Consider the following 27,465-nt stretch of genomic DNA (forward strand, 5'->3'; position numbering starts at 1 on the left):
AAAAAAAAGTTTTATTGGAAGACATCCAAAGCCATTCATTTGCATAGTGTCTATGGCTGCTTTCAATGGCAGACCAGAGTAATTACGAAAAAGACCACAAGTCCCACAAAACCTCAGTTTTTACTATCTGACTCTACTAAAGCTGACCCCTGCCTCCGACTAATAACTTTGAGAATACTAATTCAAGCATCTGTAAGGTAAAATATGTTTTAAAAATTGATGCCTTCTTCCCTTCTTTAAGTTATAAAATAAAAAATAAAATTTGAATTTGAATAGAATGTGCCAACTTTTTATGAATCTAGTCCAAGATATCACATGATGCTAGAGGCTGGAAGTCACATCTATGATGGAATGAGACAGACCTGAGTGTGAATCCCAGATTTGCAGTATACCAGCGGTGTGACCTTTGGCAATTACATATTCTTTCTAGCTTCACCTTGAAAAAGTAAGAAGTGTTACTAGCTCATAGAGTTCTTGCAAGAAGTGAATGCATTACTGTAGTAAAGCCCAGTGCCTGGTAACATTTGCAAGTGCTCAAAAAACTATCTGGTTTTATGATTACTGTATTATCAACAACTGTAAATTTAGGGAAGTCAGCTTTCTGAGATTGAATACAAAGCTGATGAAATACAGACATCACTAGTTATGCATTACCTGGGCAGTTTTCTGCATGATCTCCACAGAGAAGGCCATCATTTTCAGGACTTCTGGTTGAATTCCCATCTGCCAGAACACAGTGGAGGATCACTAGACCTTCAAGTTCAAAACAGAACCAAAACAAACATGAAACCTTGAAAACGTGCTCAAGACAAAAGATTCTATCAAAGTTTCAACCATTTATGAAAATAACAAGCCTGTGGCTCCCATTTCCAAGTTATTCTCCTGCAGCATGGAAGGGGCACCCAGGCCAGCACGTCTCATCTTTTAAGTTCAAGGCTCAAGACAGAATTTTCAAGCCAGTATCACTTTCTGGGCTTCCTTGGTGGCTCAGACATTAAAGAATCTGACAACAATGTGGGAGACCTGGGTTCTCACCCTGGGTTTGGGAAGATACCCTGGAGAAGGGAATGGCAACCCACTCCAGTATTCTTGCCTGGGAAATCCCATAGACAGAGGAGCCTGGAGGGCTACAGTCCATGGGGTTGCAAAGAGTCAGACACGACTGAACACAACACACACACATCACTTATATCTGATGAGACCTGGCCCTATAAGTGAGAAGACTTAGCCATAGCTGTGATGGAGCCTTATCCTATGAGCAGAAGAACAAAGGGAATTCTCAGCCACCTGATGAATATACACTGGTGAGCTTCAGGGAGGAGGGATAATGAACCCATGTGGCAATGTATTTTCTCTACTGGTCTTCACACACCCAGTGCTTCTCAAGTTTTACATACTGAGTGTGCTTCCTTCTGGGGTGATACAAACTAGATATTCAATTCATAGGAACTATTTTAAAATTTAAAGTTCCTCCAGCTTAGTAACTCTTTCTCTAAGAAGGACAGGCCTCATGGAAAAGCAGGGGGAGGAAAGGAACCCTGTGCTGAAGTTAGGAAAGTTTAGAATACAAAGGGTAGTCCTTGCAGGGATTTTGATTCAAACAAACCAACAGTAAAAATCACAGATAATCAGGGGAATCTGACAATGTTAAGAAATTGTTAGTGTCAAGTGTGATAGGAGAAGGAAATGGCAACCCACTCGAGTATTCTTGCCTAGAGAATCTTGTGTACAGAGGAGCCTGGTGGGCTGCTGTCCATAGGGTCGCACAGAGTCGGACATGACTGAAGCGACTTAGCATGCATGCATGCATTGGAGAAGGAAATGGCAACTCACTCCAGTGTTCTTGCCTGGAGAATCCAAGGGACGGAGGAGCCTAGTGGGCTGCCGTCTATGGGGTCGCACAGAGTCAGACACGACTGAAGCGACTTAGCAGCAGCAGCAAGTGTGATAATAATATTGTGGTTTAGATTGTAAAAACAGAATCTCTATCTCTTAGAGATGTGTATTTAAATACTTATTAAGGAAGTTAATGTATCTCTGATTTGCTTTAAAATAATCCAACAAGGGAAGACAGGAGTGCAGCAGTGAGGGAAAGGCATAGGTGAAACAAGGTTGTCCACATATTGATCATTGTTGAAACTGGGTGGTATGGATGTCAAGGTTCACTCTGCATTTACTTTTACATATGCTTTTAAATATCTGTAATAAGAAGCTGGAGAGGAGAGGGCAGAGGAGGAATGATAAAACTTCTTGGGTGCTGGACGATCCTGAGTTCATAATCTGTTTTTGCCACTTTACAGCCATGTATCTAATGCTAGGAGGGATTGGGGGCGGGAGGAGAAGGGGACGACCGAGAATGAGATGGCTGGATGGCATCACCGACTGGATGGACATGAGTTTGAGAGAACTGCGGAAGTTGGTGATGGACAGGGAGCCCTGGCGTGCTGTGATTCATGGGGTCGCAGAGTCGGTCACGACTGAGCGACTGAACTGGACTGAACTGAACTGAACCATGGGAAAGTTTCATAACCTTTTGGTTTCCTCATTGGCAAGATGGAGATAATTATTATCTCTTCTTCAGAGTGCTGTCGTGAGATTCCAACCAGCTAAGTATGCAAAGCACTTTCAGTTCAGTTCAGTCGCTCAGTCGTGTCCGACTCTTTGCGACCCCATGAATCACAGCACGCCAGGCCTCCCTGTCCATCACCAACTCCTGGAGTTCACTCAAACTCATGTCCATCGAGTCAGTGATGCCATCCAGCCATCTCATTCTCTGTCGTCCCCGTCTCCTCCCACCCCCAATCACTCCCAGCATCAGACTCTTTTCCAGTGAGTCAGCTCGTCGCATGAGGTGGCCAAAGTATTGCAGTTTCAGCTTTAGCATCAGTCCTTCCAATGAACACCCAGGATTGCTCTCCTCTAGAATGGACTGGTTAGATCTCCTTGCAGTCCAAGGGACTCTCAAGAGTCTTCTCCAGCACCACAGTTCAAAAGCATCAATTCTTCGGCGCTCAGCTTTCTTCACAGTCCAACTCTCACATCCATACATGACCATGGGAAAAACCATAGCCTTGACTAGACAGACCTTTGTTGGCAAAGTAATGTCTCTGCTTTTTAATATGCTATCGCGGTTGGTCATAACTTTCCTTCCAAGGAGTAAGCATCTTTTAATTTCCTGACTGCAATCAGCATCTGCAGTGATTTTGGAGCTCAAAAAAGAAAGTCTGACACAATGCAGTGCTAACACTTAATCAGTACTCAGTTAAATTACTCATTATTATGTAACTAGTAGGAACAGAGTAACTTGCAGGAACAGTGTAACTTGCCCACTGGTTATGTTCACAAGGTTCTAAACCGCACATGTCCTTCAAGTACAATTAAGCTCAACAAACATCCACAAGCACCCCCAAAACACACCTGTGGACAGGAAATGCTCTACCCTCAAACTCTTCCAAAGCTGCTAAGGCAGGTAATCAACCAACCAAGTAATCAAAACACAAAATGATAGTATTGTACCAGATAACAATAGAATCCAGAAAGTTCAAAGTCTGAAAAAGTTTCAAAAACAGTTTTTCAAAACAGAGAGTTTTTTCTATCTCTATTGAATTGGGGGGAAAAAATCTTTTTTTTAAAAGAGGTGGTACCTAGCACTGGAAACAGTGAAGAGAAATAGAAACTCATATCCATTGATAATAGGCAAATTATTACTACTCTTCCACAGGACAATTTATCAGGACTTTTAGCTTTTGGCTAAGAGCTTAAAAATTGTACAAGTGCTTAAATCCAGTAATCTCATTTCTAGCAATTTTTCCCAAGGAAATAAATTAAAATACATAAAAAGATTTCACTACAAAATTTCTACATGTGACATGGCTTATAAAAAAATTAGAAGTTGGCCTAAATATCTAACAATAGAGAACTGATTAAGATATAGGAAATACTTCCATGTAATAAAATGCTCTTCAGTCATAAAAAATTATTTTCAAACATTTAAAAATATCCCTCAGTAAGAGAAGCAGTTTATAAAATAGTAATTAGTGAGATCTGAGTGTTTTTTCCTGCATGTGTTTGTGATAAATATAAAAATATCCACATAGATAAATAGTTTTAAAAAGATGGGTAAGTAGGTAGACAGAGTTGCCCATATGGTTCAAAGAATTTTTCCTTAATTATTCTAATTTGCACTTTCTAATTTTTCTACTTGACTATTCTGTTTGTTGAAACAAGAAAACAGGAGCAGCTCAAATTAAAAAAAAAAAACACGATTTGGCACAATTTGGATACCAAAAATCTATATATTTTTCTGCCTTTTACCCTATTGCCTGGCTCCTCCTTTCAAACTTAGAACAAACCAGAAACAGTCATTTAAGACTTTTCAAGCACAGGAATTGTATATTTCCCAGCTCTGAAATCCTGTTATTTAGTACAGAGCACAAGGGATATGCAACAAATGTTGATAGATGAGCGATCTTAGATTAATCTATGAACATACAAAACAAACATTGAGTTCAAAGATCCCTATGTCAATGTCCAGTGGAAATTTTTATTCTTTTTTATTATAAAACAGGTTTAAATCATTTTTAAAATCCCACATATGGGCTTTCTTCATGGGCAGAATCAGAGGCATTAATTCTTCAGTTAATCTGTTCTGATGATGGAAATTGAAAAAAAAAAACTAAATCTCATGGAGATTTAACATCTGCAAACTAAGAATGGCAATATCTTCATCTTCAGTCAGTCAGTCAGTTCAGTCGCTCAGTCATGTCCAACTCTCCGCGACCCCATGAATCACAACACTCCCTGTCCATCACCAACTCCCGGAGTTCAGTCAAACTCATGTCCATCCAGTCGGTGATGCCATCCAGCCATCTCATTCTCCGTCGTCCCCTTCTCCTCCCGCCCCCAACCTTTCCCAGCATCAGAGTCTTTTCCAGTGAGTCAACTCGTCGCATGAGGTGGCCAAAGTATTGCAGTTTCAGCTTTAGCATCAGTCCTTCCAATGAACACCCAGGATTGACCTCCCTTAGAATGGACTGGTTGGATCTCCTTGCAGTCCAAGGGACTCTCAAGAGTCTTCTCCAGCACCACAGTTCAAAAGCATCAATTCTTCGGCGATCAGCTTTCTTCACAGTCCAACTCTCACATCCATACATGACCATGGGAAAAACCATAGCCTTGTCTAGACGGACCTTTGTTGGCAAAGTAATGTCTCTGCTTTTTAATATACTATCAAGGTTGGTCATAACTTTCCTTCCAAGGAGTAAGTGTCTTTTAATTTCATGGCTGCAATCTTCATCTTAGGAGTATTGTAAAACATAAATCAACATAAGAAAAGACACACACATGGCTTGGCAGATTGTGTACAACTTTTAGTCTTCTTGAGCTCCTTCCCTTATCACTTTATAATTTAGCACAACATTCTTTAATCCCACATGACAGAGGGAGTCCTGAGTCCACGGATATTCTTCTGGGGCCTCCGAACCCTCTGTCAGGCTGTGCCCAGGCTGTCTTCCGCTAAGGCTCACTCCACATGCTGGCATCAGCTGGCAAAGAAATTCCACTAGGGAGAGCCCCTGGGAGGATCCCTTGGGTTAGACATTCTCAGGCCAATCAGACACCAAGTTCAAGGCTCTGGGATGAGGTACACAGTTCCTCCTACTCTCACTCAATAATCTTCATCAGCTGGTGGTCAAGAACCAAATCGAGCTTGATTTTGAAGAACAATTTACTTGGTCTACATAGTTTTTTAAAACTGAATCATGATGGTTCATATCAAGCCCGGATTTTTCTGCTTCTATTTAAAAAGTGGAAGTCTGGCAACACGGATCTGAAACACCTTCATAGCAACAACTAGCTGGAACCTAGCAGCACGTATCCTCTTTAAATGCCACAGACTCCATCAGGCTTGCTGAGTTCATTTATTTTAACTTCCTAGACCCTGACAGGAATCTGAGTGTATGATCCATATGGAGAGATTCAGAAATCAGAGAAGTGCTCACAAAAGCATCTACTCAATATTGAAGGCTGCTTCAAAGAGAAAGGACGCTCCTGTTTCATCCATAATTCAACAGATATTTATTAAACATTTTGGGTTTGGCACTGATGCAAGACACTGAATGTTCAAAGATAAAAGATACTATCACTACCTTCAAGGAACTCATATTCTCATAAGGAAGATAGACACACAGATCTGTAAGATATAATGTGATAAGCAAAACAGAGGTAGCATGGGAATAACACAGGGTGGACAATCAACTTGCACACCAACAAAAACTTCACAGAGAAGGTGGGAATCACGGTGACTTTTTAATAGGTCATAAATGCTTTTTTAAAATATCAATAACTTCTAGAAAACAAAGACTGAGTTATCAAGATAACATGATTATATCATTTCAGCAGTTGACAACATTTGTGTGGTAATGATCATGTAAATACTGATGAAAGTGAAAGTCACTCAGTCATTTCCAACTCTTTGCAACCCCATGGACTATACAGTCCATGGAATTCTCCAGGTCAGAATACTAGAGTGGGTAGTCTTTCCCTTCTCCAGGGGACCCAGGGATTGAACCCATGTCTCCTGCATTGCAGGCGGATTCTTTACCAGCTGAACCACAAGGGAAGCCCAAGAATACTGGAGTAGGTAGCCTATCCCTTCTCCAGCGGATCTTCCTGAGCCAGCAATCGAACCGTGGTCTCCTGCATTGCAGGCAGATTCTTTACCAAATCAAGACCAGTAATTAGCCAACATAGACCATGTAGAGTAACTAGTTGTGATTAATCGTTATCTATGCAATGCTCGTCATTAAGTGTTTTGAGTATTAACCTTATAGTAACTATACTGGAATGAGAAGAGAAACTCAATAGGTCTAAACTTGACAAGTCAAGAAATACTATTACAAACAAATCGTTTAGCCATACAGAGGTAAATACAGAAGAAGCACCTTAAAGAGTCAAAAGTGATTGGTTCTAGCAAGGTGAAGAGCCAGGAAGACAGGAACAAAGATCTGCTTTTAGCACTGTTTGATTTTTTAAAATCTGTGTATATGTGTGTGTTCTGTCGCTCAGTCGTGTCCGACTCTTTGTGAACCTTTGGACTGTAGCCCGCCAGGCTCCTCTGTCCATGGGATTCTCCAGGCAAGAACACTGGAGTGGGTTGCCATTTCCTTCTCCAGGGGATCTTCCCAACCCAGGGATGGAATCTGCATCTCCTGAGTCATCTGCCTTGCAGATGTATTCTTTACCGCTGAGCCATCGGGGAAGCCCGGGTGTATATGTATTACTTTATTAAAAACAAAATTAATTTTTATGAAAAACACATAAAATTGTAACTAACCAGGGCATTCTAAATGAAAGAGACAACTTATAAAAAGGCATGGCATAAATAATACAACTTGTCCAGTTCTTTGGATGGTGGGTGAGGATTGTGATGGAAGAAAAGATTAGAGGGCCGGTAGGTCACACATGGCTAAGAGCCATGTTTATTACTTTAGATCTGTTTCCCTGATGGCTCAGACAGTAAATACAATCTGCCTGCAATGCGAGAGACCCAGATTCCATCCCTGGGTCAGGAAGATCCCCTGGAGAAGGAAATGGCAACCCATTCCAGTATTCTTGCCTGGAAAATCCCATGGACAGAGGAGCCTGGAGGGCTGCAGTCCAAGAAGTCACAAAGAGTTGGACACAGCTGAGCAAATAACACTTTCACTTTCATGTAGTTAAAATGGGGTCATTGAAAAGTTTTAAGTGAGAACCATTGTGATCATGTTTTTCCACTTTGAAAAGGTTCCTTTAATACCAGTACAGGTGATTCAGACACACCTAATTGAAGGTGGTGGCAACATAACTGTATGGAGAAGAAGAAATGAACGTGAGAGATATTCAGGAAGTGAAATATAAACAAAAAAAGACTTGGTGACTAATAAGCTAGAGTAGGAGGTGGGGTAAAAGGAGTCTAGGATGACTCCAGAGTTTGTGACTAGAGTTACTGGCTGGATTGTGGTACCAACCACAGGTATAAGGTATACAAGAAAACAAACAGGTTGAGGATTGCTATAGACTGTTTTGTTGAAACCGAATCTCTAATGTGTGGAGAAGGAAATGGCAACCCACTCCAGTGTTCTTGCCTGGAGAATCCCAGGGACGGAGGAGCCTGGTGGGCTGCCGTCTATGGGGTCACACAGAGTCGGACACGACTGAAGTGACTTAGCAGCAGCAGCAATCTCTAATGTGATGTGACTAGGTTGTGAGGGTGAAGCCCTCATGTTTGGGATCAGACCTTATGAAAGACACCTCACAGAGCTCCCTTGCTCCTTCTGCCATGTGAGGATACGGTAGAAAGATGGCTGTCTGTGAACCAAGAAGCAGGCTCTCTCCAGACACTGAATCTGCTAGAGATCTTCATCTGGGACTCAGTAGCCTCCAGAACTGTGAAGAATAAATGTTTGTTGTTTACAAGCCACAAAGCTGTTATTTTATTATAGCAGCCCAAACTGAATAAAATAGGCATGGAGAAAAATTCAGTTTTAGACACTCTGAATCTGACATGACTGTATCTCATTTACAAACAGTAGATGGATATTAGATCTGGAACTCTGGAGAGAAGTCAAAGCTACAGGTTCTGAATTTTGGAGTCATGAAAAATAAACTGGTATTTAATGCCATTGATATGGATCTGTTAGAAAGAACTGTGTGAAAAGAAAAAAAAGCTGACTAAGCATACAATCCTAAAAAAAAACCCAGTATCATAGAGGAGCAGAAAGAAAAGAACCCTCAAGGGATCAAGAAGAAACAGCCACAGAACTAAGGAGAGAAGTTTTCTAGAAGAATTTGATCAACTGCATATGGTGAGTCAGCAATAAAGAACCACCTGCAGTGCAGGAGACTTTGGTTGGATCCCTGAGTTGGGAAGATTTCCTAGAGGAGGAAATGGTGACCCACTCCAGTATTCTTGCCTTGAAAATCCCATGGACAGAGGAGCCTGGCAGGCTATAGTCTCTAGGGTTGCAAAGAGTAGGACATGACTGAGCAAAAGCAGGGATAAGGGCTGATGGAGAAATAAAAATAAAAACTGAAATATATGCACTAGATTTGAAAACCAAAAAGCACTAACAATATCTTGCTAGATAAATAGAAATGGCATGAAATGTGTGCAAATAACTGTAGATTACTCTTCAAAGATTAGAAAGGGAAGGGTACCATTAGTCAATACGTACAGAAAAGAGAATTATTTTGCTTTCATCTTTATTATGAAAGATAATTGACAGGAAGATGCCAAAGGTACAGGGCAGAGGCAAAGGATGAATTAATAACAGAGGCAGAGAGTTTGGAAAGTTTAGCCCAAAAGGCAGGGCCACTGCAATTGCAAGGTAGTCCTTTGCAGTCAAAGTTAGCAGTTCTGACAGGTATAACTTCATTTCAAGTGAATGAAAAGTCCTTGGTGAATAAAAGCTTAAAGATATCTTACAGTCAATGTATCTTACCTGACTGATCAAAGAAACACACGTTCTGGTTGACACGAGTGGGAAATGTCTAATGGGTTTCTCAGCTTTCACACTACTAGCATTTTGGGGCTGGATAATTCTTTGTTGCAGGGTGCATGCACTGTACTCTGACTAGCCGTATACCTGGCTTTTGCCCAGAAAATGCCAGTGTTACCCCCCTCCCTTCCCCCATCCAACCCTAAGATGTCACAATCAAAACTATCTCCCGACCTTGCCAAATGTTTCCTTAGGTGAGGAATTACCTTGGTTGAGAACCACCGAAATTCTCTTCAAACCATTTTAATTTTTTTTTATCCAAAACATAGCTTTCATTTTTTAAATATATTCCTTTAATCTAAGTCAACTGCATGGCTTCCAAGGCTCAAATTTTTACTTAAAAAATTTCTTAGGGAAAATGCCATTATCTTATGGAAAGATCACCAGACACAGTCATTAATTCACCACTTGACCTTGAGTTAATTAACACAGTATCCTGACCTTTTTCCTCATGAAATAGTATAATCAAAGGCTCTCTACCTACCCCATGATCTAGCTCACAAAAATCAAGTGAAATAATTTAGCAAAAGAATTTTTGAAAGAAGACACATGATTAAAATTATCTTTATCAGAGAACCTGTGGATTTCATTTTAGAGAAAATGAAAGAAAGCATGATCCTAGATGTGGGAAACATAAGATTTTCATTCAAGAACACAAATTATATTAAATTTCAGAATTAGTAAGAACCTCAGAGGTATTCACATCTCCTACCAACCAACTCTCATGGCTAAGTTGCCTCAGTCCTGTCTGACTCTTTCGCAACCCTATGGACTGTAGCCTGCCAGGCTTCCCTATCCATGAGAGAGGCAGGCAATACTCCAAGCAGGAATACTGGAGTGGGTTGCCATGGCCTTCTCTCTGGGATCTTTCCAAACCAGGGATTGAACCCGTGTCTCTTAAGTCTCCCGCATTGGCAGGTGGCTTCCCACTAGCTCCACCTGGGAAGCCCCCAACCATCTCTCAGCTTCTCTATAAAACATCCCCTGATAGAGTTCATCAAGCCCACCTTTAAAATGTTGGCACAGAGACTTCACTCTCTTCTAAGGCATCCCATTTCAATGAGACCATTCATCCATTCTTTAGATCACAGTCGTTCATTCAAAATAAATATTAAGCATCTATTTCTAAACCTCTATAAATGTTTCTTTATGATGAACTAGTTTTTTCCTTCCCATAATTTTACTCTGTTAATTGGAATCACATAGAATAAGTCTAATCTCTCTTTCTCATGACAGATCCTCATATGTTTGAAGCCAGAAATCAAGCTTTCCTGAAAGAATTTCTCTTCCTCGGACTAAACATCCTGGTGACTTCAATCATATTTTACGTGAAATCACAAGACCTCTCACAAACCTTATATCCTCCTTAAATACAAGGTTAAAAGAAAGCACTATTTTACATGGTTTGGCAAAGACAGAATGGGGTTCTCAACCACCACACTGAAGGCACCATATGCAGCCCCATAGCATATCAGCCCTTTTAAACTATTCCATTAATTTCAGCGGTTTTACAAAGGTCCATCTAGTCAAGGCTATGGTTTTTCCAGTGGTCATGTATGGATGTGAGAGTTGGACTGTGAAGAAAGCTGATCGCCGAAGAATTGATGCTTTTGAACTGTGGTGCTGGAGAAGGCTCTTGAGAGTCCCTTGGACTGCAAGGAGATCCAACCAGTCCATTCTAAAGGAGGTCGATCCTGGGTGTTCACTGGAAGGACTGATGAAGCTGAAACTGCAATACTTTGGCCACCTCATGCGACGAGTTGACTCACTGGAAAAGACTCTGATGCTGGGAAGAATTGAGGGCAGGAGGAGAAGGGGACGACAGAGAATGAGATGGCTGGATGTCATCACCGACTGGATGGACATGAGTTTGAGTGAACTCCGGGAGTTGGTGATGGACAGGGAGGCCTGGCGTGCTGTGATTCATGGGGTTGCAGAATTGGTCACGACTGAGCGACTGAACTGAACTGAACTGATGCTGCTTAAAATAAAAAGAAACTCCTAAGTTTATTATATGCTAGAAGGCAGTATACTGATGGATTTTTTGTTACTTTGGTTTTTTTGTTTGTTTGTTTCAATTTTCACCTAAACTTGAGTTTGCACTTGCCCCTTTTAAATGTTATTGCATTAAATTTTAGCTGTCGTCCAAATATTTCACAATCTCTTTGCTTTCTTATTCTTTCATTCAATCTATTATCCATGTCTCCCTGCTGCACATGACCTATAGCATTCTCAGATGCATTCAAGCAATAAAAACAAAATAACACACAAAAAAGTTAAATTAGCTGCATTTACTAAGTGACTGGATATTGAGTTTGTATTTCTGGGGTTGGTTTTTAAATGGCGAATCTATTCATAAAGACAAAAAGGAAAAGAAACCTAATTCTACTTTAGGGAGTCAAAGCTCCATTTACTTTTCTGCACTTTGCGATTCTCAAATTAAAAATTATGGAATGTATTAACAGTATTATCCCCGTCAGCCAGCATAGACAATGAAGTCATTGGGAACAATACAAGCATTCAAAGAGACACAGTTTGACAAGGAGCATGACCTGTTGTCTCAAAGTTATTGCTAATGATGAGGTAAGTTGTAGACCAGCTGGGTCAACTATTTAAAAAGATCAAATGTGACCAAGTCAAACAGTCATATACATTGTATTTGCCTCATCTCTGAGTTGAACTTTCCATTTCTGGGCCCAAGTGCATTTTATATTTTTAAAATAAATACAACAGTATCACAAAATGTCCATGTGTCCATATTCTGATAACTTAGGACATATACTTGTATCTACTAAATCCAGTGATTTCCTGTGATATCATATCAATCTTATTTTAGGATTCAAATCACACTCCATGTCCCATTAGGCAATCCAACTGTAAATCAACAGAGAATGTATCAATTTACAAATACAATCACAAATCAGAAGAATATTTCATAGTCAAATTCCCAAACGTTCGTTTATATTAGAGGGATTAACAAGAAAAGGATATGTTTGGAGTCAAATGGAGCTGTATTTGAATCCTGAATGTTTTAATATTTTAATTACCAGCGTTGTGATATGATTAAGTTACTCAACATTGAAACACAGGGTGTCCATCTACAAACTGAGGCCCATAATACATGACTTACAAGGTAACGATTTAGCTAGCTGCTTAAAGAAACTGGAAAAAGTAAATTACACGACTGAGTGACTGAACTGAACTGAACTGAACTGAACCTTGGCACTACCTGTCACAATATAGGACCCAACAGAATAGCAGCTATGAGTCCAAAAGCAAAAATAATTCTTATTGCTCTAGTAAAATACAGATTCTCATTCTCATTAACGGATACTGACATTTCTACATTTATGGTGTGATTTGCCTCGTATAAAAAGTATTCCTATGAAACAAATTATAAAAGATAAATAAATGTACTTATACCTTATTACACTTCTATAGTGCAAGATGAAATGTGTTCAGTGAGAAAAATCTATACGTTGGTCTTTCCACATGCTGTTTTTCTCCAGTGTTTTTAAAAAGATAATTAACATGAACTCACTTCAACCAATTAATAGAAATACATCATCTTCTGCATTTATGTTTCTTTGTATTTTCAGTATAGTCTGTCAGTGACTCAGCATGGTGGTTATGTCAGATGGGTGCTACTGATTCAGTTGGTTTGTTAAATATGTCAATGATACAAATAAAACAGATAAATTCAGATCTTAAATGATACTATTTAGCAATCAAATGTATTATATATCTAATCTTTAATTTCTAAAAAATAAGATTAATAAAGTTTTAAAATTTAAATCAATGTTAGAATTTAAGCATCTGGGAAATTTCCCCAATGCATCCCTATTATCAAAAAGAAAAACAGAATCCTAAGTATGCATACTACACACAAAAAGTATTTTCTACATCCAAAAAGAGGACATATCTAAAAATGGATTTGAAAAAAATATTCAGCGGTAGAAATCCTTTTTAACATTGAGCCTGTGGGTGGCTGAGTAAAAAACTGTGAAATAGATTAAGGTTGACATTGATGTTCTCCTCCATCTTTTGTTGACTCCTTTCCTATCCTTTTTCATTGTTTTCTTTTCCCCTCCTATAAACCAGTATCCTCCTATTGCTTTAACATTTCCCCTTATAGAACACGATTTCTTCCTAGATTTCCCTTTCTAAATGCATTTGCTTTCGAAGCATACCTGCAAAGAAAGAAATTGTTTAATTCAACAGAAATACTCTAGAATCAAGTGCCTCAACTGAGTCTTCGGGGAGCCTGAGATACAGATTAAGGGGTCATCACTTTGTTGGGGATGTACAAGCTCTGGGCCGTGAGAATGAGAACAAAGGAAAGGAAGCCAAGAAGGAGACAATGCAATGTCACGAGTGTACCCATCACTCTGGGTGCAGCTCGAGTAAGGCACAAAGACGGGTACAAGTGACACGTCCACTCACCCACGGTCTGTGTGAAAAGTCTGTAGGGGAACTGCATCCTGAAGCAGCACAGCAGAAGAAAGAATGCAGGAGGACTCTCTCTTCCCCAGTCACTTCCATCACCCACTTCCCACTGGATGAAATTTACCCCACTGGGTGCTGCCTGCCCCTCTCTCTGGCCCCTTGGTGGGTGAGAGGCTGGAATGCCTGCCCTGGGGCGTGGCCTTTTATCTAAGTCCCGAAAGAGGGGCAGCCTGGTATGAGTAGAGAGGGGATCAAGGGACAAGGGAGGTAGTCGAAGGGCCCTTAAGAAATGCCTGACTTTGTGTCCCAATATAGTGGAGTGTTTGGTGGCATCAGAACATCTCAGTGGGAGCCTTGTTCCAGGACAAGGAGACATTTTTCTAATATCTCTCAAATCATACCACCAGAAGGACTATGTATTCTTAAAAAATGAAAGACAGGTTCTGGATTTGCAGGGCTAGGAGAGGAAGCCTAGAAAAGGGTAGAGGAAAAAATGAGAGTCTTCACAAATAGTTTATGTCTATCTAAAATAAGGAAAGTAGAATATGAACTCCTTCCTTCAACACAAAATTTTATTCAAAATGGTAGAAACAATATCTCAGTGTTTAAGAAGGACTTAGAATGATGGGTAGTGTATATTTAACTCATAAAAGAACCCCACAGTAATATTTTTAAAGCTCAGAAAGGGAAGCAATGTAACAACCTGTCATACATAAACTAACTGATATATCTGAAAGCTGTCAACACAATAATGCCTTTGCCAGTAAATCAGCCTTTTTATTTAGGCCATTGACCATTATCAAATCTATGACAACAATGACTAAATTGAATAAGAACCCTATAGTAACTTAGAGCTAGTTTCTTAGAAATCATCAGTTGTCAAAACTTGACTTTCTGAATCCTATTCCTTTATGATAAGGCCAGACAAGACAGTCAGACATTGTAGCACTTTAAATGAAAAGCTCCGAGCTCACTGAATTTCCATAATAGTTCAACAAGAGGAAGCAAAGGAACCAAGGAAAAAGAAACATTTGTTATCAAGGAGGATTATTCGAGTGCAAAGTGAGGAGGAATAGCAAAGTTGGCCTCTCGATCCAGCGATAACACAGCCTCTGAGCCATGAGGAAACAGTCATCAAACTTTAATAATGGTAAAGAAAAGAAAACCCTATGTTTTGGAGTAGATAGGGTTTTAGAGTAGATGCTCACCCAACCTAAAAAAGTCCCAGAATTTAGGCCCTTAAAATAAGTTAACCCAACTTAACATTAACTCATTATTACCTTTATTTATCAAACCATTTGCAGAGACCAGAAATATCAGTCAATCAATATCAGACAATATATTTATTTATAAGTGCCAGGGCTTCCCTGGTGGCTCAGATGGTAAAGAATCTGCCTACAATGCAGGAGTCCTAGGTTCAATCCCTGGGTCAAGAAGATCCCTTGAAGAAGGGAATGGATACCTACTCTAGTAGTCTTGCCTGGAGAACTCCATGGACTGAAGAGACTGCTAGATGACAGTCCATGTTGTCACAAAAAGCTGAACACAACTGAGTTACTAATGGTAAATAACTATAAAGAAAATAAATTCTAATAGAATTCTAAAAAGAGCCAAGGTGTTGAGCTGAAGAACTGTGAAAAGTTTCATGAAAGAAGTTGGAAACCAAACTGAACCAAAGGTAATGACATAGAAAGGAGCTGAGTATGCTCTGGGGGACAATACATAAAGATGTCCAATCAGAGTGAAGAATTACACACAGAACTATTAAGAAACAAGGGCCTTCTAGATGTGTGTGGTGTGACTGTGAAATAATTCAATTGATTTTCTTGTGTGACCTATGAAAATAAGACTCATTAAGAAATAGTCACACCACATATTTCTAATTGAAAATTTGCAACCTCTGTTCACCACATCCTGAATAAAGCATCTGACTAATCTAGAAAACCACTCAAGAAGAATTTAATAGGGGTGGATGCTGTTGGGTAGAAATTGGTAAGAAAGAATTGAGTGTATTTTGTTTGTTATGCTTCTGTCAAGGCCAATGAAAAGTATATTCATTTCATCTGGCATCTAAGTCACATTTTTGTCCTTCTTGCCCTCTCTTACAGGGTAATTTTCATTTATCTAAAAGTGAGCAGAGAATCTTCTCGTGGAAGTTTCCTATCACAGGCTGGCAAATTTAGAAATGTGTCTCCTGAAATAATAACATTTGAAATTTTAGTCAACAGAATTTATCAATTATAGTTTTGTCAGGGTTTTTTCCCTTCAGAATAGGATCCCAGGTGATAACTATGATCCCAACAGATGGTAAAATATAGAGTGTAGAGTCTTTAAGGCAAAAACTGAGCCTACGACATGGGATTGATACTATGTCCAGGATACACTCTCATCACATCATATGAGGGGTACATGATACCGTATTGGCATTGTTGGTTGTGTTAACCTTGATACTTTTAGTCGTGGAAAGACATGGTTACTGAATACAGTTTGGGGCAGGGAGAGTGGGGGAACAAGTGATTTTCTTTTTTCAAATTCTTTACCGTTGGCCCCCAAGGTCTCCAAATGTCCTGCCTCTTCTCTGAGGGAAGTCAGCTGGCAGTTTCTTAGTTTGAAACTCTATCTACCAACCTCCAAAATATCCCCAAAGTGAAATAGCATCATAGTAACATCCATCATCCATAGAGACATAAGAACCCTTGGTGGTCATTTGGTCCAACTCCTACCTCGCCTGGGAATCACCTCTATACAACCTCCCTAAATGCCACCCAAACCACAGACATATCCAGGCTCGCGAAGCTCACCACATCCCAAGGCAGCTGATTCTATTTTTTTCAGAGCCCTATTGGGAGAAATTTTCCTAAATTAAGGTGAGAGTATCTACTATGCACTGGAGAAGGCAATGGCACCCCACTCCAGTACTCTTGCCTGGAAAATCCCATGGACGGAGGAACCTGGTGGGCTGCAGTCCATGGGGTCGCAAAGAGTCGGACACGACTGAGCAACTTCACTTTCACGTTTCACTTTCATGCATTGGAGAAGGAAATGGCAACCCACTCCAGTGTTCTTGCCTGGAGAATCCCAGGGACAGCGGAGCCTGGTGGGCTGCCATTTATGGGGTTGCACAGAGTCGGACACGACTGAAGCGACTTAGCAGCAGCAGCAGCATCTACTATGTACAAGAATCCTCAATTCTACATTCCCTCTGTACTGGGAATATAGCTGTGAAAAAATCAGATAAAAACCCCTGACATCATGAGTCCCATTTACATTCTAATGGAACTGTTCTAATGAGGCATATTTCTGCTTCATTTTTTTCCTTTGCATGCTTCCAGTGGTGAATATGATAGCAATTTCCTTTGATCAAAGTACAAACAACACTCCAGTAGGCTTAATGAACACAGTGATTCTATTTTTCCTTTTTAGACACACCTATGAAATAATTTAAAAGTTATCTACATATTCATAAAGTTAAGAATATTAATAAATTCTGAGCAATTTTTAGCCAATTATTCTGCTAAAATTTTTTCCTGCATTATCCTATTTTATCCTCAATACACTCCCAGGTCTCTAGATGATAAGTCCTACTATCATTATTGTCATTCTATAGATAAGAAAATGCAGCACAGAGAGACTAAGTAACTTTCTCAACCTTATAGGACAATTATTATGGAACAGCTTAATATTTATGCAGGGCTCTTGGCTCTTTAAAACCTGAAGAAGTTATTTTGTCAAAAGAAAACTTTTCTAAAACAACCAGGTTATTTTCCATTTGTCTAACATTTAGAAATGAATTTTGACATTGTGTCATCATTCATTCTTCAAAAATGACAGTTTATTCCTTTTATATAAGGTAATTATTTGCATAACCCACAATAAATGAGACAACCTCATTTTAATGAGATTAAAAGTATCCAAATTATCTTGTAAATATTTTATTTTTCTCTGCTAGTGAAGAATGACTTTTTATCTGATTCACCTTAAGATGCTGGGTTTGGGGGTCAATGCCAGGCAAGTGCTGGAAAGCTTTTCATTGCACAAAACTAGGATCAAAATTGGCAGTTGAAGAAGAATCCATTGAGACTTTTTATTTTTAGAAAGCAAATAAGCATTTTGCAGCACCATTTCTTACATTTATTCCTTCCTATCAAAACCAGCCAAAATAGAACTCTTTTTGAGAATTCGTATCTATTGCCTATTTCATAACTAGTGGGGGGAAGAATTTGAGAAATAAAGGGAAGGGAAAGTTTTCCCACTAGTTGGTAGGTACTGACTGTATTTTAGAAATACCAGAATCAAAATATCTACAATTTTTAAAATTAATAACTTCATCTATGCTTTCCAATTATCCATTATAATAGCCCGTGTTAATCTAGAACTAACTATATTGCAGGCACAGCTTAAGTGCTTTATGCAGAACTCAGTCCACATAACAGTCTCAGTTCTGTTGCCGTCAGCTTTTACAGATGAAGAAACTGATGCCAAGAGGGTTTAAGAGATTTGTCCAAGATGAAGGAGTTGTTAAACCACAGCGCCAGGGGAGTCATGCCTAGATGGTCCAGCTCAGAATCTATACTTTGGCCCACAGCATCACATTGACTCAGGATATGCTCTTTTTACTACTTCTCAGTAATAGGCCTATGGATGCAATCAGGGGGAATCTAAAGCGAGATCACCCCTCTCCATCTGCACTAAGGAGTGTTCCCCAAGTGTCACAGTGCGGCAAGCATTCCAGAAAAGTGCAGGAGTCACCCCACAGGTTCAGATTTGTTTAAGGACAGGATCAGACTAGGATGGTCAAAGTGATTCTAGGCACAGACCAAAGGAAAGCACCTGACCTGACCAATGCCAACTGTTCACTACCAGCTGGAATGGCCTGGGCCTGGGATATGAGTGGGCAGGTTTCCTGGCTGGGAGGAAGAGCCAAGAGTCCAAGAACCTGAGGCGTAGCCCGAGCCAAGGATGCCACAGATGTGCGGGTAGGCAGCAGGGAAAGCAAAGATGGTAGGAAAATAAACTTAAATGCTTTTTAAATAAGAAGAACTGAGTTCCTCTTAAATACAGTGATACATATTGCACTTTAGTGTTCTATCCTCTGCTGTCTTTCTCATTCAGCCACAAATACTTATCTACTGTGATCCAGGCATTGTCACTTCATCATCATTGTTCAGGCTCATAAAGCCAGAACAAGTTACTTAATGCCTCTATGCCTCATATCCTTCAACATAAATGGGCATCATCATTATGTCCAGCCTGTGTGTTCAGGGGATAGTGTTACATGGATGAAACCAGATATCACACACTTAGAATAGTGCCCTACATGCATACTACATAATTGCTCTGCTGTTATTTTTGGTGTAAGGATCAGTGAGGTGATGGTATTAATATGAAAACACTATCAATTGTGAAGTTCTCCAGAGTGTAGAGTTATTATGTTGCGATTTCATACCCAAGGTTAAGCATATATCTGAGTACATATCAATGTCTTGTGTCAGTCATTCCAGGAGATTGGACTAGCAAATGCCAGAAACCCAATAGGAAGGTGGTCATGAACAAATCAAGTCTTGCTAGGTCACTTCAGTCATTTCCGACTCTTTGTGACCCTGTGGACTGTAGCCCACCAGTCTCCTCTGTCCATGGGATTCTCCAGGCAAGAATACAGGAGCAGGTTGCCATTCCCTTCTCCAGGGAATCTTCCCAAGCCAGGGATTGAACCAGTGTCTCTTACATCTCATGCATTGACAGGTGGGTTCTTCACCACTATCACCACCTGGGAACCCCCAAGTCAAGTCTGGGTCTCCTCAAATGGCCTCATTTGGCTCTGATAATAATTCCCTGTCCTTTCTACTAGGCTGTCTGCATTAGAGGAAGAAATAAGCCTTCCTCTCCTATTCTGGACAGGTCTGAGCCATCAGCTCACAATGCTAACATCTAACCATCAAGGAATCCAGACAGTGGATAGTTATGAAACACTTTGACAGAACATTAGATGAGCCAGAGAATCCCTCATTACTAACAAGTCAGACTGCATTCAGCCTCCACAGCAAATCTATCTCAACTTCTATGGGAACCATAAAAGGTTTTCATATATTTAATACTAAGCAGAAACCCATTAATAACCAAGTTGTTACTCCAAGCTAATGAAACACACATGTGTTAGGAAAAGTTCTAATCATTTAAGAGAGCAAGTCACCTCACACCTCACAAAATCCAAAGGGCATTTTCTTTAATGAACCAATGGAGAATGCCCTGAGTCCAGTGCATTTCCCTCCCTGCTTTAAATACCTGCTCTAAAAGCCTATATTTTGACTGATGAGATCTGTCCTTGAACCAAACAAGTGAGACACAAGTAGCAGTTCTGAGCCTAAAACAGAAGTAAATTTACTATTTGCCAAATAAATTCCCTTTATGAAGGCATCTCTAGCACCACCAGAGGCAAGTCCCAAGTAAGAAGAGACAGAGAAACGTGTCCTTCTACATCATCTCTGGGTTGTGAGCATGTTTTGGCAACAAGAAACAGCTGTTTTCTTTACTGAACCTACTCTTCCCTTCATGCCTGGGCACTGTTACCAACAGCCACTTGAAGTCATGCATTCATTCATTCAATTAACTAACATGTTTTCAGCTCCTACTATGTGCCATGCACTTTCTATGCATCTCAAAGAGAAGGCTAAATTATTGAATAAATCCATGATTTTGCAGAGCTGTTGTTTAGTCACAAAGTCATGTCCAATTCCTTTGGGACCCCATGGCCTACAGCCCACCAGGTTCCTCTGTCCATGGGCTTTCCCAGGCAAGAATATAGGAGTGAGTTGCCATTTCCTTCTCCAGGGGATATTTTTGACTCAGGAATTGAACCTGCATCTCTTGCATTGTAGGCAGATTCTTTACCGCTGACCCACTGGGGAAGCTCTTTGCAAAGAGAAATGCTATATTAGTAACTTATCCTGTTATACAACCAATTGGGGCACTTTGAAATAAGAAGCCTGGACACAAACACTGTCATACTATACTGTGTGTGCTTAGTTGCTTCAACTGTGTCCAACTCTTTGCAACCCTAACGACTATAGCCCACCCAGCTCCTCTGTCCATGGGATTCTCCAGGCAAGAATATTGGAGTGTGTTGCCATACCCTCCTTGAGGGGATCTTCCGCTCCCAGGGATTGAACCTGCATTTCCTACGGCTCTTGTATTGCAGTGGACTCTTTACCACTGAGCCACTGGGGAAGCCCAAATACTATACTGCTGCTGCTGCTAAGTCACTTCAGTCGTGTCAGACTCTGTGCGACCTCATAGATGGCAGCCCACCAGGCTCTGCCGTCCCTGGGATTCTCCAAGCAAGAACACTGGAGTGGGTTGCCATTTCCTTCTCCAATGCATGAAAGTGAAGTTGCTCAGTCGTGTCCAACTCTTAGCGACCCCATGGACTGCAGCCTACCAGGCTCCTCCGTCCATGGGATTTTCCAGGCAAAAGTACTGGAGTGGGGTGCCATTGCCTTCTCCGCAAATACTATACTACATATCCTTTAAAAACAAACATAACGAATGAATAAAACTACTTCTTGGCTATTTGACTTGGTGTTGCTGATAATCAATGTAGGTTATTGCCTAACTGATACTAGTTAAGATGAAATACCCCATCTCTCTCCAACCATCTAAAAAATCTCCTTTAAAAAAAAATATAGCAAGTACAGATTCATGCGAGCTACCAAGATTCCTTTTTTAAGATACAAATATGCCTGAGCAAGTTAGCAATCATTAGTGACACAAAGTATGGCCATTTTAATCAGATTGCTTTCCTCTTAAATTTTATTTTGGGAGACTCTTGACCAACTAGAATATGGATTCTTTGTGGATCCAAGGGTTTGTCTACAAATTTGGAAGTGTATCAGGATTATGGCTTAAGCTTAAACTGCCTGCAGCTCAGATTCTGGCTTTGGACCGCCCTAGGAAGACACTAATTCTAACAACGTGCTATACCCCTTTGCTCAGTCAAGTCTGACTCTCTGGGATCCCATGAACTATAACCCAGCCAGGCTCCTCTGTCCATGGAATTTTCCAGGCAAGAATACTGGAAGGGGTTGCCATTTCCTATTCCAGGGGAACTTCCCGGCCCAGGGGTTGAACCTGTGTCTCTTGAGTCTCCTGCACTAGCAGGCAGATTCCTTACCACTGTGCCAAAGCTGATAATCATGGCTTAGATGGGTGACTCAGGCTTCAGTTTGGTACCTGTTTCACGGACTCACCCCTAACCTAGGCTCCTAGTGGTATTCATGCCTGTGTCCTGACATGAGCTGACTACTGTTAGTGTGTGTGTTAGTCGCTTAGTTACGTCCAACTCTGCGACCCCATGGACTGTAGCCTGCCAGGCTCCTCTGTCCATGGGGATTCTTCAGGCAAAATTACTGAAGTGGGTTGCCATTTCCTTTTCCAGGGGATCGTCCTGACCCAGGGATTGAACCCCCGTCTCCTGCACTGCAAGCAGGTTCTTTACCATCTGAGCCACAGGGAGGGTGCGAAAAAGCAAAAGGAGGCTTTCCCACTGGGCTCTCCACAGACTTGAAGAGCACACGGAACTGGGGCAAGCAGTCTCAGCAGAGATGGAGCAATGCCAGGGGTGTGGACAGACACAGGTACTCTCTTTTCTGGGCACCTTTGACTTTAGCACAGATACCTGCAGGCCGAGCTTTGGTGGAGCCACTTTCAGTGGGCACAACAAAGCCTGTCTACAATACTGGGGTCTTTCTTGCAGAGTTATTTGGGAGTTTCCACACAACAACTGAGAATGGAGCAATAGCAAAATTTGATTTGTAACACTTGATAATATGCAAGTGTGACCTATGAAACCTGGAATTTTTGAAAAGGAAAAAAAAAAAAACTCCCAAGCCTTTTCTAAGCCAAAAAGCATAACTGAAGAGGTAAATCCTAAAATCCTCACTGTGTGGGCCCTCAGCTACTTCCTTTCTATAATGAGAATTTTACTTGCTGCCACCTACCTGCTTTACAGCTTGAAAGTCAGATATTACATCATGAATACATTCATATCTTCGAGAAGAAAAAAACAACTTACATATATTAATGGTGTAGATGTTTATAAGGAGAAGAACACATTTTTGACGTTAAAACTCATTCACTGTTTTTTATAAAGCATTTTTTCCCGTTTTCACTGGTTAGGATTTTAGCTTTAGTTTGTTAGAGCAATGGATGAGAAGGAGAAATTTATAAGGAATCCAACTTCTTCAAAATTAAAAAAACACTTTAAACAAAGTTATTGCCCTTTTACCATATTTATCAAAGAAAGGAGCATGTATGATTCTTTTTGTAAAGATAAAGTTTATAGGAAACAAAGATCCATTACAAGTAAATGGAAATTAAATGTTATTGTTGAAAGATTTTCTCTTAAATTCCCAGGAGAAATGTTGGTTAAAGATCAGGAGAGTGTTGGAACACCCCTGGTGGTCCAGTGGCTAAGATTTCACACTCCCATTGCAGGAGGCCCAGGTTTGATCCCTAGTCAGGGAACTAGATCCCACTTGCTTCAACTAAGAAGAGGCCACATGCCACAACTAAAGATCCTACATGTCTAACAAAGATCAAAGATCCCAAGTGCTGCAGCTAAGACCCAGTGCAGCCAAATAAATAAATATTTTTTAAAAAGATCAGCGAAGTGTCAAGTTGATAAGGACCTTAGTCTCATCTAAAGCAACCCCTTTACTTTACAGAAAGAGAAAAACAATGCCCAGAAAACTGTAATTTACAGACATCTCAGAGTCACGGAATGGCAGAGCTGGAACCAGGTCTCATGTCTGTTCACTGCCAGCTCTCAAGGCACTTTTGCTATGAGACACACACACACACACACACACACACACCCTAGAATATCACACAAGCCATTGCTCACATTCTTTTCAAGAAGTAAATAAAATAACATGTGACTTAAATGAGGAATGAGACTTAGAAATTAAGTATGTGTGAGAGAAATAGGACCACTTAATGGAAACACTGAGGTCAACAAATTACATCCTTTGGCATTTTGCAAGGAGTGGAGCCTCTTAGGGAATCTAGAGACTGAATTCAATTCGCTAAGCCAAACATTCAACAAGGCAGTTGCACACTTAGCTTACCCTCAGTTACAACAGCACTGGATTAGAGTTCTGTTCGGTTTTGCTTTTTCATTTCTGCCTTTTGACAAGTTTTGAGAACAAAATTAAAAAACACCATGTGATAGTTAATAGGGAAGAATGCCCATCAACCTGGAATAGTCAGTTCTACTGTAGCCATTTCTGCAGGCACACCACCCTAATCTTGTCCCTAATCAGTTCTTGCCTGGATTATGTCTATGAGACAATCATGTACTCTGGCCCCCTCTCCTCTCACACTGAACCCCACTGCCAGGTTTGTCTCCTTAAATCATCGTTTGCATTATATCACTCGGTATTCAAGACCTATGATGGTGTATGTTTAACTGTTTATTGACTCGTCAAAATATTTTAATCTGGTTTCTTTTGGCTCTTCATAATCTGTCTGCCTCTCATCAATTCTACTTTCTGGTAGGCAGACTCCAGGAAATTAATCTCATTCCCATCACCAACACTTTGGTAAATACTTTTCCCTCTTCTCCTGCCCCTCTCTTCACTATTTCAAATCATGTGTGTGTGTGTGTGTGTGTGTGTGTGTGTTTGTATGCACGCACGCTCAGTCGTGTCCAACTCTTTGCAACCCCATGGACTGTAGCCCACCAGGCTCCTCTGTCCATGGGATTTTCCAGGCAAGAACACTGGGGCAGGTTGCCATTTCCTTCTCCTGGGGATCCTCCTGACCCAAGGATCAAACCTGTGTCTCTTGGGTCTCCTGCATTGGCAGGCAGATCCTTCACCAGCTGAGCCATCAGGAGGCCCTCCCTCTGTCTTAACTGTTTCAAACCCAGCCAAGCTCCAGTGTAACCCACTCACGTCCTCCATGCAGCATCTCCACTGTTCCATTCGTCCCTATTGAGTTCTCCTTTCTCCAGTTTCATGACATTTTCGCCTATTGTTTCATATCTGTTAGTCCTGTATTCCTAAATTTAACACATATCTTTTAGGTCAAGAATCATGTTTTAAGACTTTCTTGAGTCCTCTTCCCACCGCCATTCTCATATGTCTAGCATCTTGCTCACTGTAGCAGATTCTCAATAAACACTTTGACAGTAGGACAGAGCAGATAAACAGAGGAAGAGAATGCTAGTTTCACCCAGGTGATGCTGGTAACAGCATAGTACTGTCTCTAGCCCTACCTCTCAGGCTCCCTGCCTTTCTTCACTCCCCACATCACTTCATCTCTAAATTGTTTCTGACTTCTCCCTCTGCAAGGTCTGCAAATCAGTTCTTTCTCTCTAACCATGGTCTAAGTCTGATCTACTTCCAATCAAGGCCATGACACCTTTTAGGCACCAATCTTACTCCAAGAACACAGCCAAATGGAAGTTTTAATTTAGACCCCACCTCTTTTCCTCCTTAAGGGAAAGCCCAGTCCTTTCCAGACTGGAAGATAGTGTGCTCTTCACATAGACATTTCAGCTGTCACATCGGTGCCCCAAGTCCAGATGTCCCTCCCCCTCGTCCCAGCCAGGACTATAGAATATTGCTAGCTGCCCATCCCTCTGCCTTCACCCCCTACCTTCAAAGATCAGGATGCAGAGGGGACACCTTGAAGTAGTAGGATCTTCCCACCTGAGTGTCTTCCTGCTACTTTCCCATACTGGAGGGCGAGAGGAGCCTTGCTTCCAGCTGTATAAAGTCGCCAGCATCCAAAGTTGCAGCTCCCTCTCTGCCAGCCCTGACTCCCAAGGAGGTGAGGAGAGCCTCCAGGGAGTCCCAAGCACCCTGCCACTCCTTCCACTAACCACTCTTCCCTCCTAGCAGGTGACCACACCCAGTAGTCCCTAACCTACCCACTCAGGTTTCACCTTCGAGGTGAAGAAAAGTCCTCTCTGCAATTTCTCCTTAAAATAGGAAATCATATATTCCAAGTGGAGCACCTATGCGTTTCATCAGTGGTACTAGCCCTCAGTGAAATACCTCATCTCCCTTTCCTTTGCTTCCCTACCAGCAATAGAAGACCCAGAAGATCTCAAAAGTTGAGTCTTTTTCTTTTTTTCCCTTCTCCTGTTCCCTCTAACTTGGCCAGCAAGAAGGGAGTGTAATAATTCTTCTCGGGCCCTCTTCAGCTCCCTCTGCCTCCGAGATCCTCCCCCTCCTACCTCTAGTACCCGCCCAGGGCGCACACACAGGCAAATAGCTCTCCACCAGGCTCCGCACTCCCGAAGGCCTGCATCGCCAGTCAATGAGTTCCTTTTCCTCCTCCTCCTCGGGATGGCTTCTCGGTCTAGTCTCCCAGGCTCCCACTTTAGTGGGTTGCCCTGCCACCACTCCTCGCTGGCGGGCACCTGCGCCCCTACCCTCCGCTCGGCGCCCGCCAGCGGGATCCTTACCGCCCTCGGGCCGCCCCCTGGGGCCAGGGCCGCGGCAGCAGGTGCAGCCCCAGGTGCCCAGTTGCCGGATCCTCGAGCTACCCAAAATCGTGCAAGCTCTTCGACCCGCCCATGCCAGCCCCAGGGCGCCCTCCCAGTCCAAACGCCAGCGCGGAAGATTTGCCCTCCTTGCGACTCCACCCGAGACTCTCCTCCCGGGTCTCCAGTGCCCAGTGCGGCCACTTACCCAGGGCGAGGGCCGGGAGCAGGGGCAGGGGGCTGGCGCCGCTGCCCGGGGCGGCCCGGGCCATCGACCGCGCTGCGGGGCCGGGCAGCCCCCAGACGAGCCTCCCGCCTCCTCCTGCGCCCCCTTCCCGAGCCGCCAGCGCCCGGCCGGGTGCCTGGAAACGAATGCCGGGAGCCAGCAGGAAGCGAAACTACTCCCCAGGCTGGCACCCGGGCTACCGCGCGGGCAAACTCCCAGGTCAGGCGGCCGCGAGGTTCGGCGAGTGTCGCCGGGAGGAGGGAGCCTCCTATTTATCCTCGCTCCCGTGGCGCACACACCCCGCCGAGCGGGCGCAGGACTTCGCTGCGGTGACCTCCACGCCGTTCCCACCCAAGTCACCCCACACCCACACCCACACGCCGGGACACTTCGGGGCTGCCCTGGGGCCGGCTCACCCACTCCCCCTGCTGGGTCGCACCTGGCGGTTCGTTTCCCTCCCCCGGGGAAGCCGAGGAGGTTGGGAGGGAACCGAGAGAGGGCACCTGGAGGGGTCCGAGATGCGGGGCCTGCGGGCGGCCCTGGGGGAGGCCGGCTCTAAACTCTCGGAGCCCACCGGGCGAGAATCAGAGCCCCGGACCGCTCTGGAATTCCAGCTTCTCTTCTTTCAGCCGATTGTTGGCGTCTTGGACGGACCAGAGCCAACACTCGCTGCGGTTAACCTCAGGCATTTGCCAATTTACAAGCTTCTCTTTTCCGTATATAATTAGTTGAGTATCTGGGAGTTTGGCCTCACAGGGAGCTACTTTAAG

General features: G+C 42.1%; 1 protein-coding gene across 3 annotated transcripts in view; it reads right to left on the bottom strand.

Annotated features, from left to right (window-relative positions):
• The window catches only part of BTC (betacellulin), a 52,075-nt gene extending 25,025 nt beyond the window's left edge, over positions 1-27,050 (bottom strand). Inside the window, exons 1-2 of one of the 3 annotated variants that reach the window (XM_055434648.2) lie at positions 26,678-27,050; positions 655-723 (exon numbers count right to left, since the gene is read on the bottom strand). In XM_055434648.2, the coding sequence (XP_055290623.2) occupies positions 655-723; positions 26,678-26,741 (133 nt within the window). In that variant the 5' untranslated portion in view covers positions 26,742-27,050. Of the gene's footprint in view, positions 1-654; positions 754-26,677 lie in introns of all 3 variants that reach the window. The other 2 variants (XM_055434647.2, XM_055434649.2) reach the window with 2 other exon arrangements.
• Positions 27,051-27,465: the final 415 nt, after the last annotated feature.

Source organism: Moschus berezovskii, chromosome 5 (genome assembly GCF_049115385.1).
Source record: "Moschus berezovskii isolate FMDL1 chromosome 5, NW_MosBer_1.0, whole genome shotgun sequence".
Taxonomy (NCBI): Eukaryota; Metazoa; Chordata; class Mammalia; order Artiodactyla; family Moschidae; genus Moschus; species Moschus berezovskii.